Source organism: Anabas testudineus, chromosome 16 (assembly GCF_900324465.2).
Source record: "Anabas testudineus chromosome 16, fAnaTes1.2, whole genome shotgun sequence".
Lineage (NCBI taxonomy): Eukaryota > Metazoa > Chordata > Actinopteri > Anabantiformes > Anabantidae > Anabas > Anabas testudineus.
This window is the reverse complement of record NC_046625.1, coordinates 11,609,525-11,622,471: the sequence shown is the minus strand read 5'-3', so window position 1 is coordinate 11,622,471 and position 12,947 is coordinate 11,609,525. Positions and strand designations below refer to the sequence as shown.

Below are 12,947 nucleotides of genomic sequence, written 5' to 3'. Positions count from 1 at the left end.
TGGATAGCAGGTGTAAAGAGGCAGGGAATATTTGTAAAGTGGAGGATGTAATCTGCAACGAAGGTTCCCTGCCAAAATCAGAGCATGGTCATTGCAATGTTGCTTTATTGAGATCTATAAAGAATTAGGATTTCTGTCGCACTTACCCATCCGCAGAAAGGTCAGAGTGCAGGCTCTGCTGCAGCAGCTGGTTGGAGTTTAGGATTTTACACAGAGAAACCAAAGCAAAGACAGTGCTTGTCAGCACAGACCCTGGAAACTGTTTGTCTTTCGCTAAACATTGGTGCTCTTCCGAGTGAAAGTAGTGAAATCATCTGGACGTTTGTATTAAATGGTAAATATTAAGATTGATTCTTGCTCATGCAGAAATGTGTGGCAAAAATATATGAAAAGCATCCGTGATCAACATGGACCTCAGAAGGGTCTTTTCTTAGGACGCCCAGCTGCTCCAAATTTTATTTTAGAAAGTGGAAGTAAAATTCCTGTTAAGCTGAAGCAGTATTTTAAGCACAAAAAAATTGCCCTGTAAAACAGTTTCAGCAGATTTCATCACAAGCCGTATAATTGTGTTTTCGCACATATATTGACCCACATCTCGGTCTCAATAAATGCTTACCCTCTGGCTTCAACCATGAACTGTGCTTTGTTTGTTCTCTGTGTGCAGCAGAGCCATCGTTGCGGGACCATGAGGATCAGTTTGGCCGAACGCCTTTGATGTACTGTGTGTTGGCTGACCGCCTGGATTGTGCAGAGATTCTGTTAAAGGCTGGAGCCTCGGTCAACAAGACCGACCACAGCCAGCGCACCGCTCTGCACCTTGCAGCACAGAAGGTATGAACAGCTAATACACTGATGTACACAGGAGCACCCACAAATGCTGGCTGCTACATCTATGGTAGCACTTTAAAGGTTGACCGTTAATCGGTTGACCGTTAATCAAAACAAACATTCATGGTAATTGATATTAAGACAAGGTGTGACCTCATATAGGTTTAATTGCAATTATCACAGTCCATGAGCTCCAGTGGGAAGCCAGTGCCCCCTAGTGGCAGTACTTATTGCCTTAGGGCTTGTGGTAGGGAATATGAACTGATTTACAATTTTACCACTAACGCTCTGTGACTTTGACTTAGACACACTGTTATAAATAAACAATTATTCTTCTTGGAGAAACTTGTGTTTCTTACCAATTTGAAAAAAGATGGGGTTAATGTGTATTTCACAATCTAAACTTAGGAACAACCAGAGGAGATAGAATTAATGAGAACATCTCTAGACAGGATGGTCTTTTCTCTCTAGAGGGGTGCGGCCTGAGAACAGTGGGATGTGGAACTAATAATATCTCTTTACATTTCTGTTATTTATCAGTACCTAGTTTTATGGGAATGAACCCATACAGGATCATCAAATTTTGAAGAAAGCAGGAAGATAACAGGTTACTGGGGTCTCTCTCATATATGCGCAGTGTGTGTGTGTGTGTGTGTGTGTGTGTGTGTGTGTGTGTGGTTGGGGGGGTGTTGCTAGTCTCTTTGACATCTGATCAATAAACGGCTGAGACAGCGAGAGAGGCCAGGGATTACTGATCTAATTGGACTGAGAATAGGGAGGACAGGAACACACACACATGCACACAGTCTGGATGCATGCTCACACACAAGATAGATCTGTCAGATTGTGGAGTGGTTGAAAATATACAAAACACGCTATAACACATGTACACAGTCATGCCTGCATGGACGCACACACCGTGCAGGCCTCAGACAGCTGTTGTACAATACACCGCTCCGTGGCCTGGTGGTGAGAGGCCAAATCTGAAGAGGAGGATGATGATGATGTGAAGGGGATGACAGTGGCTGATGACAGAACAGCTGTTTACTGTTTAACAACTCACCTCACACGCAGGCAGAGAGAGGCAGGAGGAAGAAACAAAGATGGATGACCTGCGGATTGAACCAGACATCGCTAAAAGCCTGGGCAGAGTGTGTGTGTGTGTGTGTCATTGTTGCTGGTTCATGACTAATATTGAAGAGAATCTGTAGTTTCTGAGCTACTTTATAACACAGTTTTCCATGTGTGGCAGGGAAACGTGCGTTTCCTGAAGCTGCTGCTGTCGAGACGTGCTAACTGGCTGCAGAAAGATTTAGAGGAGATGACCCCGCTGCACCTGGCCACCCGTCACCCCTCCCCAAAAGCCCTCGCCCTGTTGCTCAAACACATCGGACCTGGAGAGGTTGACACACAAGACAAAAATAAGGTGCTACAGTTCGGATACACACAAATAAGTTGTTGGAAGATTGACTTTACAACTGTCCATAGTTTGTCCTCAGTTAGAAACCAGTCAGATTAGGCGTTTGAACAATAACCTGCAAAGAGATAACTGACTGAAGATAGTCAGATTTGAGGTCCTACATTCGTAAACACCAAGAGGCAAACTCACACAGCAGCAAATAATTTAACAATCTGCAGCTTTGTCTTGTGTTCTGCTGATAAGACTACAAACACAAAACACACAGTCTCCTCTGTCTGTTGAACGGATATGTATCTGACATCAGTAGTTGGTTTTGTAATAATCCAATATGCATCATCGTGTCAGATGACAGTGGTTTCAGCAAATCTCAGAATAGTTCAGTAGCCGTCATGGAGGCAGTATCTGGGTTGCAATCTCAGCTCACTGCTGGATCTTCAATATGGGCTTTGTGTGGTGGTTAGCCCTCATATTTCCTGGGCATGTCATAGTGGAGTAAATTTTGAACGTAAATGGAAACTTTCTGTTACAACAGCCCCCTCTGTTTTCAACTCCATTCACTCATTTGTGTCTCCCTTTCTCCCTCTCTTTCTCAGCAAACTGCTCTCCACTGGTCAGCGTTTTATAACCGACCAGAACACGTTCGCCTTCTGATCAAGCACGATTCCAACATCGGCATCCCAGACAGTGAAGGCAAAATCCCACTGCACTGGGCCGCACACAGTCAGGAGCCCAGCGCCACTCAGACTGTCCGCTGTATATTGGTACACACTATAGAGCACACACACGTAAAGCTGTCATCATCATCACCATCTTTACTCATCAGTCCACATGTCTGTTTCTCTCACTCTTGTCTTGCATGTTTATGTGTGAAGGAGGCAGCTCCCACTGAGTCCCTGTTAAACTGGCAGGACTATGAGGGGAGGACCCCCCTGCACTTTGCTGTTGCCGACGGTAACGAGGCAGTGGTGGAGGTGCTGACGTCGTACGAGGGCTGTAATGTGACAGCTTATGATAACCTCTTCAGAACACCGCTGCACTGGGCCGCTCTGCTCGGTGAGTGAAACATATCACGGCGTGTATATTATTTTCTCCCAAGGTAATTTTATCAGATATAACAAACCCTGCTGCACTCTGCACCTACACATTTCTCAGATGTCTTGACGAAATACTATTAAAAAAAAATGTTTTTTTCACTGTAATTTTATGTGCAGGTCATCTGCTATGAACTGTCATTGACATCCAACACCTGCAGTATAGTAAACATCTACACTAGACAAATTCACATTGGCATTCAACTTGGAACAGCATTTGTACTGTGTTCCTTCAATGAAAAAATAACAAATTTCACCCACAATCAGAAAAACTCTAACATTTTTTACTGTATTGTACCGCATCAGATTCAATTTTTTTTTTTTTTTTCATATTTTCAAAAAGTTGAATACTGTACATGCTACTACGCATCTCTGTCATGACCTTTTAGTCCCATTATGTGCCTTTGGCATCTTTGATCCATGCTTGCAAGTAGCAACAGAGAGATGGCACCTTTTATAAATGGATAAGGACTGATTGTTGATTGAGGAATTTTGTGCACTGGGTTGCACACAGGTGCATTAGAGATTCGGTACTTTTCTCTCTCCTGTGAACAGGTGTCTTCTTTGACACATTAATCCAGTAAAGTTTGGGGTCTTTAGATGTCATGTGTCTTAACTGTTTTGGAAAATACTATAAATAATTTGCATCTGTATGTGTAAATACACTTGCACATACAGGTGACTGTGATGATGATGATCCAGTGGATCCCAGTATCGTTATGTGTGTCGTAGCAAATGGGGGAAAATGTGATGTAATCTAATTTTTACACCACCAAAATGGATTAGTTATAACGCACATGATAAGATTGTGTTTATTTATTTTAGATTTTGTGTAAAGGGCGACCAGTCTCACATTGACTTGATGTTTGATAAATATGCAGTGCCTAGAACAGTAGTTGAACAATTGTCCAGGTACCTTACTGCATATTGTTGTCATTATCTGTCTCCTCCACATGTTTTTCAGGCCATGCCAAAATTGTCCACCTGCTGCTGGAGAGAAACACATCAGGTACTATTCCGTCAGACAGCCAAGGAGCAACACCTCTGCACTACGGAGCTCAGAGCAACAATGCAGTGAGTCATAAACACTGAAAGCTGTAAAACCTGCTCGGCCATCTTTATGTCTCTTTTATCTAAAACACAATATTATTGATAAATCAAACTATAATAAAACTGTCTCATTCTTCATAGTTTTTGTTTATATAACTTTAGATTTCAGAATTTGTGCATCTTTCTGAAAATTGTTGTAAAGGCAGCAATGTTAAGACTATATGATAGACTGTGATGTATGTGCTATCCAAGAATTTAAAAAGAAGGTCAAATTATGGGGGATTTAGGAATTGTAGTGTACTATTCTACTTATACTTATTCTACTACAGTTTAGCATTTAAACTAAACGTGATGTTCCCATGTGTGTAGGAGACAGTTGGGGTATTTCTGTCCCACCCTTCAGTGAAGGATGAGCCTGATCTGGAGGGACGGACGGCCTTCATGTGGGCCGCTGGGAAGGGCAGTGATGATGTGATCTGCACTATGCTAGCCCTCACCCCTCATATTGACATCAACATGGCTGACAAGTACGGCGGCACCGGTGAGCATCTGAGAAACATAGAAACAAGTGAATCTCATTTGAACTACTTTGACTCACACCCCCACCCAACTCTGCCCCTGCTGGGTGCTTGCAGAGCAGGGTGACTGATAAAACACTTCAGGTCATGATACTGTACAAGCGCACACACTTTCATCTATTTTCTGTTTGTCTTTTCAGAGCATGCCCTGTCTCTTGTTTTAGGTTAAAGATAATGTGACAGGGGACAGGGGATTCCCCCACAAGGTGCTAGGGAGACTACGAGACTGACAGAGAAAGGGAAGTGATAACTTCAGCAAAATTAGTGTGAGCTCACACTAAACAGCCCTGCAGGTCACGATCTGACCTGCGGGGCTGTTTGGACATATAATCTCTATGGCAAAATTCCCTCTGCTACAACAGTCATTGTTTATGCATGCGTAACATGCGATGGTTGAGTCATGCTAATGAGATGGTGTGAAGGGCAGTGGAGCTGACTGGTGTCCAGATCACTTCCATGCACTTGACTCTAGTTCGTACTATCTGGGGACTTAAGAGAGGGGGAGGAGGGCGTAGACACAAGGAGGCTTAAGTGTATCACTCCTCATTAAATGCCTCTGTCTGTTTAACCCTCCATTGACCAGGCTTTAGCTACAGCCAGAGAGGAGCTGCAGTCAAAGCGATGAATGAACAAAGAAGCAGATGAAGGAGGAGCAGTTGTCCTGAGGGTGTTTATTGTCCAGTTAGACTCAAGACCTTGTGCTCTTATCTCTGAGTACTTCTTTATGTGTACGGGCGTGTGTGTGTGTTTGTGTTCACGCAGCACTTCATGCGGCCTCCCTGTCAGGTCATGTGAGCACAGTGAAGCTGCTGCTGGAAAGAGGGGCAATGGTCGACTCTCTGGATGTGATGAAACACACGCCGCTGTTTCGTGCCTGCGAAATGGGTCACAGAGATGTAATACTCACACTCATCAAAGGTAGGCGTAGTTTGTACACCCAGTAAAAAAAAAATTACATGTACAATTTCAGTGCCACTGTGTCAAGAACATTCATTTTCATTGAGCAAATGAGAGTCATGGTAATACTGAGGTCCACAGAGTAGGAAGTGAAGATGAGTTTCACACAGTAAAGCTGAGTGTTTCAGTTAAATGCCTGAACTGAAATGTAAATGTATTCAATAGGTTCTGCACGTGTTGACCTAGTAGATGTGGATGGTCACACTGCTCTTCACTGGGCAGCTCTGGGAGGAAATGCTGAAGTGTGCCAGATACTGATGGAGAATGGGATTAGTCCCAATGTACAGGTACTAAAGCACATACACAAAAACCTACAAACACCTAGTGTAAGTTCCTGGAAGCATCAAGATTTCAATCCTTCCAATTACATTTTCCTATGTGCTAAACAAGCATTTAGTATAAAATCATTAATCCTGACCTACTCTTTTAATACTACTCCTCTGCACCTGACTGTACCTGTCAGGACCAGGCAGGACGCACTCCTCTGCAGTGCGCTGCGTATGGTGGCTACATCACCTGCATGGCTGTCCTCATGGAGAACAATGCTGATCCCAACTTACAGGATAAGGAGGCAAGGATCTTTTCACTCGTCCACAAATCCGCCAACATTTCTATTTATGGTATATAAGCTTTCGTACACAACTGCAGTGTGAATGGATACCTTTCTTTATGTGTGCACAGGGGCGGACTGCTCTCCACTGGTCATGTAACAATGGCTACCTGGATGCTGTGAAGCTGCTGCTGGGCTACAATGCCTTTCCTAACCACATGGAGCACACCGAGGAGAGGTGAGAATAGAGCTACTTATGACAGCAGCAGACGTGAGGAGATGTAAGAGGGCGAACAGATCCTTGAATAACACTGTTATATATATGTTTATGTTGTCTAGGTACACACCGCTGGACTATGCTTTGTTGGGGGGGCACAGTGAGGTGACTCAGTTCATGCTGGAGCATGGCGCTCTGTCCATAGCAGCCATCCAGGACATCGCCGCTGCCACCATCCAGGCTGTTTACAAGGGATATACCGTCCGAAAGGCATTCAGGGAGAGAAAGCAGCTCCTCATGAGGCACGAACAACTGCGCAAGGATGCAGCCAAGTGAGTGATGAGTCTACACACATACACACATACACACATAAACAGAGATATTGTGAATCCTTAGGCTTTCAATGTGCTTGTATTCATTAACATATGTCTGTTACCTTTTGGATTTAAATGCATTGTGCCCATTTCTCATTCCTGGTTCGGTCTTCATTATTTGTCTCTGTCGTCCTTTTCTCATCCATATAGGTGCAGTCACACTTTCTCCATATCTATCTTTCGTTCTGTCATCCCTGCACACACATACATCTTCTCCCTGTCTTTATCTTTTTTAGCTTGTTCCCCTTTGTCATTTGCTCACCAGTCTCGCCGTTATTGTCTTACACAATGGTTTTAAGAAGTAAATTTGTTTAAAGATGAGATATTGACTTTTTTTTTCTTCAGTGCTTCCCACTGACGGTTTCATTCAGATATCTTGTGAGATATTTTTCTTACAAAGTAATAACATATTCTATGTTTTCAGTTTTTTAATATTTGATAGGGAAATAGTACAGCTAAATATATCTGTCAAATGATTAAAATGTAAAAGCATCATTATGTCTGCTCACAATCTTTTAAATTAAATTAAAATTAAACTTTATTTACTAATAAGCGTCAACATAATCCACAATCAGATGCCCTTAGAAATTACCACACATTTAAAACAAACTCAATGCGATTGTTTTTTCCTGGCCCAGGCTTTGGTTGTTTCCTCAGTGCATTTCATACCGTAATATATTGTTTGCCATGATTAGATCTGAACTTTCTTTTTATTTAGGAAACGAGAGGAAGAGCAGAGGAGAAGAGAAGCTGTGCAGCATGTTTCAGTGTCTACTGCAGAGAAACGGAAGGTTTCACTGGTGAAAGTGGAGCAGGAGAAGCTTGCCTTAGTCAACATTATAGAGGAATTATCCATGAATGACTCTGTGGCGGAAATAAAGAAATTGCCCAAAGCTAATCGACCTAAGAACAAAGAGGAGAGACACACAGGTAGAAATTTGCACAAATCTTTAAAGCAGCTTGCACTTTGAATTGTGATCTGTTTTAGCCTTTCAGTTCAGTTATTTATCAGAGTGTCTTTTAACTCTGTCCCTCAAGCCCACAAGAGCAGATCATCCAGAAGAGGTAAAGCAGCTGAACCTCATGAGGTTCCTGAAACTTGGAGCCAACAAAATCCTCTGACTGGTGACATTGTGCCCAGTGCTTCCCAGACCACCAGACTGAAGGAACTTCTTTCACCTGTCAGTTGTAGTCAGCCAACCAGCCTCAAAGCCAGGCCGCCCTCGATGCCCAAACCCAGGGAACGACCTTCCTCAAACACATGTGCTCCTTCCACAAGTGTCTCCGCTATGGACCAAACTGAGGCCAATACCAGGGAATGCACCTCTCTAAAAAAGAGAGACAGTCACATGAGTGTGCAGAGAGCCCCCGACAAGACTGAAACCCACACTTCTCCACAAAAGCACAGAAGCCACAAGGAGACCACTTCAGAGAGGACCACTACCAAAGACCAAAGTCACACACCCTCTTTAAGAAGCAGTTCATCTATAGGCCACAAAGGCTCTTCGAGAAAGACTCAGTCTGCCACACATGCACCAATCTCAACCTTTACACACAGGGAACGCGACAAAGAGCAGCGCAGGAGGAAGAATGAGGCTGCGCGCATCATCCAGCGAGCTTGGCGAAGGTTAGTTTGCGTGTGCACGCTTAGGTTTGTACCTGGAGGGATGCTCGGTAGCTAAAGTGTCTGTGGCTGTGGGAGGTTGCCAGTGCCATGTGGTGCCTGCATGTACCTTCTCCCAAAATCATGCCAACCCGTTATCCTTTAACAGCACCCCCATTTTCAGTCTGGATGCCATCAACACTTGAACAGTGGAGGGGGAGCGTGGGAGATGGGTGAGACAGGGAGTCAGGGGACAGACGCTCTATAATCTAGAGCTTTCATACTGGTTTTACAAGAGGCTAAAAGTTCAGCCTTGCTGCTCTAATAGCTACCAGCAGGCTCGCTTTGCTGTTCGCTCGCTCTTACACACTGTGTTTTTCTTAGAGGCTGCCAGTCCTCTGCAGGAGGCCCTCTGTTTCCGTTCAGCTTCACAATTATATTCTGTATATGATGCCTATTAGCTGCCTTGAATAAACTCTGTTTACTTAGTGTAAGGACTTGCCAGCTTTTAGACCTTTGAACACTGTCTGAGATTTTTTTTTATTGAATAACGTACATGTGTGTCTGTAGGTTTCACACACGCAGACCGAGAGAGGATGCTGCCCATGAAGAGGTTGGGTTTAGTGATTTAAACCACACCTATAACAGGAAGAAGATGGCCCCGCCTACTAAACTGGCACTGAGTAAGAACTCAGCGCTTCAGAGTATCTATGGTGAGATTGTTTACACATTTAAACCACAAAATACACTGCCCACCAAAAAAAAAAAAGCATCACCTTGATTTTAACTAAGCAAAAAGGTAAGAGCCTCCCACTGGATAATTACTGCATGGATGATGGCAACAGGTTATTTAATCCTAACTGAAGCAGTGGGTGATGTCAGAAGACACATCCTGTGGTTGTGGAAAAGATGTTAATCTGTTTCAGAAGGAAAACAGATGAATCAAGCAAAGAAAAAATCAATTGGAATAAGGTCATGATGGGCGCATCAGGGTAAGAAGAGAGGCAGGTGAAGTGATGCACCCATCATGCCTATTGCCGACTGTGCAAACCTGGGCGGGCAGTGTTATGATCTGGGGTTGCTGCAGTTGGTCAGGTCTAGGTTCAGCAATGTTATGTGTCCAAATAATGAGGTCAGCTGACTACCTGAATATACTGAAGGACCAGGTTATTCCATCAGAGAATATTCCAAGATGACAATACCAGCATTCCTCGGGCTCAAATTGTGAAAGAGTGGCTCAGGGAGCATGACACATTATTTTCACACATGGATTGACCACCACAGAGTCCAGACCTTAACCCCAATCAGAATCTTTGGGATGTGCTGGAGAAGACTTTGTACAGTTGTCTGACTCTCCCATCATCAATACAAGATCTTGGTGAAACATGAATGCAACTCTGGACAGGAATAAATGTTGCGACATTGCAGAAGCTTATTGAAATGATGCCACAACGAATGCTTGCAGTAATCAAAGCTAAAAGTGCTTCAACAAAACATTGAGTGAGTGACTTTTTCTTGGTGGGGACGGGCAGTGTATTTATAATTTTGTTTGTTAGCGAAAACCCAATACACTTCATTGGAGTTCAGTCCATTAAAACGTCCCCACCGAATCCTGTAAAAAAAAAAAAAAACAAGTTATCAGAAAGAAAAAGACTACTTTGACATCTGCTGTTAGAAAGGTGTGGTCGTCAGAGGTCCAGTTCAACTAATAGAGGGTTTTCTGCACCATGTGATTCAGTGTTATTATACTCTCTACAGTGGGCGTCTTTAAATCTTAATCAAAACCATAGTGCAGCTCGTGACATGACATGAAAACCACAACACTGGAAACAGTCTGAGGTTTTGTAGGATTAAAGCAAATGGCTGGAAATCAGGATGGTTGTCATACCAGTGTAAAACATGCTGTAGGTGACTGGGAACCCGAACCTGCGTAAAAGTCTGAGAGATGCTTCTGGTAGGGTTTCACCCCAAGACAGGCCTGACCTTCATCGCACATCACCAGGTGATGATTGGAGGACACAGAAACCTTGCTGTGCCAAAACATACAAGCACTTAGAACATCTCTGCTCACAGGCAGACAGATAGACCCCCTCAACTCCTCGTTCCAACCTTACATTCTGACTTGGTTTTCCCCTCCCCCTTTCTCACCTCACCTCCCTCGCTCTCTCCGTCTTTCTCTTGACAGTCCTGGCACTGTGAAAAGTTCAGAGCTGTCAGGGGGAATGTCAGACGACTGCGTAGAGTTCGCTTCAGCACATACACATTCACGAGACTCTCTCATTCTCTTTTCATTATTTTACAATAAGCAGACGGACATTTGACACACATCTCTGGTCTAGCCCACCACTGGCTAAATCAACCCTAAACCATTTTCTAAAGTGCCTGTTAATTATTTTATCTCAAGTGTATCTTTAATGTTGCTAGCTCAAGAGAGGGGCATAATTAAGTCTAATTATTTTATTTTTTTTCACTGTTGTCCTCCAGCACTTTATAGACGAAAGTGGAGTTAACATGATGCAAGCTCCTTTATTACATAAAACATTCTACCAGTTACTGAAATCAGACTCGTAGATCTCGTAGATAATTGTTTGTGCTGAAGAATAAAATAATTACGACTAAAATCAATTTTATAGGTCAAACTGTACATGATACAGTATTTAACCTGTTGAAACTAACTCTAGTTGAAAACCCACAACCGTTTTAAATCAGTGACAAGTAGTTCCGTAAATACCCAGATAGAAAATCAATATAATAACATACTTTATTGATCCCCTTGGGGAAATTGTTATTTCAGCTGCAGTAGATAACGGCACTACGGTAGGGTGTTGGTGCTTTGTCTAAGGACACCTCGACATATAGCCAGGAGGAACCAGAAATCAAACCAGTAACCCTGGGGTTTATAGACGACTGCTCTACCAACTGCGCTAACTGCTGTCCCAAAAAGTATTGAGTGTTTGTTGTTGATCGTTATAGGTACAAAAAAAAAACGTACATTTTAAGGCCCCAGCGAGATTTGAACTCGCGACCCCTGGTTTACAAGACCAGTGCTCTAACCACTGAGCTATAGGGCCTTTGTTAAAGAGATACTAGTTATATCACATGATAAAGACTACACCTTGAAATGCTTTGTGTGTCATGTAGTCTGACTAGATCAACTAGTTACCGCTGTCTCGGACTTTGTTATGCAACGTCTGTTTTAGAATCTCTTGCATCAGCTGCTAATTTAAATGGAGTCATCATCCAAATATTTTCCTTTATGTGCTTTAGGCAACCCTGTAGCCAGACGAGGCCGCTCACTGCGTGGATCACAGTCTCAGCTTCTCCTGGACATGCCACTACGCACTCAGAGCCAGTGTAAGAGCGTGCAATTATATTTACACACACACACACACTTCTAATCAAGCTAAAGTCTCTAAATGTCATTTTATGTTTGTATTTTACAGTGAGTGGCATAGACTGCGTACACCTGACTGACATGGTGAATCAAGCCAAGCATTATTCTTACCACCTGAGACCACATAGTGCCGGACAGGGGACCAGAGGCCGGGGAAAACATTGAAGCTACACACGCCCAAACACACACACTTCGTGTTCTTTGAGGCTTTCTCGGCTGGCTGGCAGCCTTACCTCTATAGAATTACTATACACATTGTTCGCTCAATGTGCCGAGCTTTCTAAAATTAAGCCATATGACATCAGAGCCATGACCTCACAGGGTGGGGTTAAGTCTACCGAAACGCTGTGTGTGTAAAAGATAACCTTTCATCCATTGTAGAAGGAACACATACACACTCCATCTCTCCTGTTCTCCAGCGCTCACGCGCACACACACACTGAGATAACCTTTCCTCCTGCTGTGGAGAATGAGGCAGTCTATCAACAACCAGTCATACAGATAGCCCACCTGCAGCCAGCCACACACACACAGACACACACACAGAGAGGGAGAGAGAGAAGTTGCTCTCAAAGCATCAGTCTGGTCTTTAAGTGCATTCTCTCTCAAGGAAAAAGTATATTTCTAAGCTACGCAGTTTTTATTTACACAACAATAATCCTTATTGTGTAATTATATTAATATATACCTCAATATTTCTTGCTTTTTATTATAAAATAAAAAATGAAACAAAAAGATATGCACTCTGATTTAGCTTTATTTTGCCTTTATTGCGTTTTTTTTTCCTTATTCCTTATATATATATATATATATATATATATATATATATATATATATATATATATATATATATATATATATATATATATATATATATATATATAT

The 12,947-nt window shown here is 42.8% G+C and overlaps 1 protein-coding gene and 1 non-coding gene across 3 annotated transcripts in view; one reads left to right on the top strand and one right to left on the bottom strand.

The window, feature by feature from the left end:
- Window positions 1-12,826, top strand: part of invs (inversin) — a 20,015-nt gene extending 7,189 nt beyond the window's left edge. For both annotated transcript variants that reach the window (XM_026370674.1, XM_026370673.1), the window contains exons 5-20: window positions 665-831; window positions 2,081-2,254; window positions 2,842-3,009; window positions 3,121-3,301; window positions 4,304-4,413; window positions 4,759-4,930; window positions 5,730-5,885; window positions 6,090-6,211; window positions 6,388-6,495; window positions 6,606-6,712; window positions 6,814-7,023; window positions 7,784-7,995; window positions 8,104-8,692; window positions 9,239-9,381; window positions 11,936-12,022; window positions 12,112-12,826. In XM_026370674.1, coding sequence (XP_026226459.1) covers window positions 665-831; window positions 2,081-2,254; window positions 2,842-3,009; window positions 3,121-3,301; window positions 4,304-4,413; window positions 4,759-4,930; window positions 5,730-5,885; window positions 6,090-6,211; window positions 6,388-6,495; window positions 6,606-6,712; window positions 6,814-7,023; window positions 7,784-7,995; window positions 8,104-8,692; window positions 9,239-9,381; window positions 11,936-12,022; window positions 12,112-12,227 — 2,822 coding nt within the window. In that variant the 3' untranslated portion in view covers window positions 12,228-12,826. The remainder of the gene's footprint in view (window positions 1-664; window positions 832-2,080; window positions 2,255-2,841; window positions 3,010-3,120; window positions 3,302-4,303; window positions 4,414-4,758; window positions 4,931-5,729; window positions 5,886-6,089; window positions 6,212-6,387; window positions 6,496-6,605; window positions 6,713-6,813; window positions 7,024-7,783; window positions 7,996-8,103; window positions 8,693-9,238; window positions 9,382-11,935; window positions 12,023-12,111) is intronic.
- On the bottom strand, window positions 11,667-11,739 carry trnat-ugu. The gene has a single exon. It is a non-coding gene; the product is annotated as a tRNA-Thr (tRNA).
- Window positions 12,827-12,947: the final 121 nt, after the last annotated feature.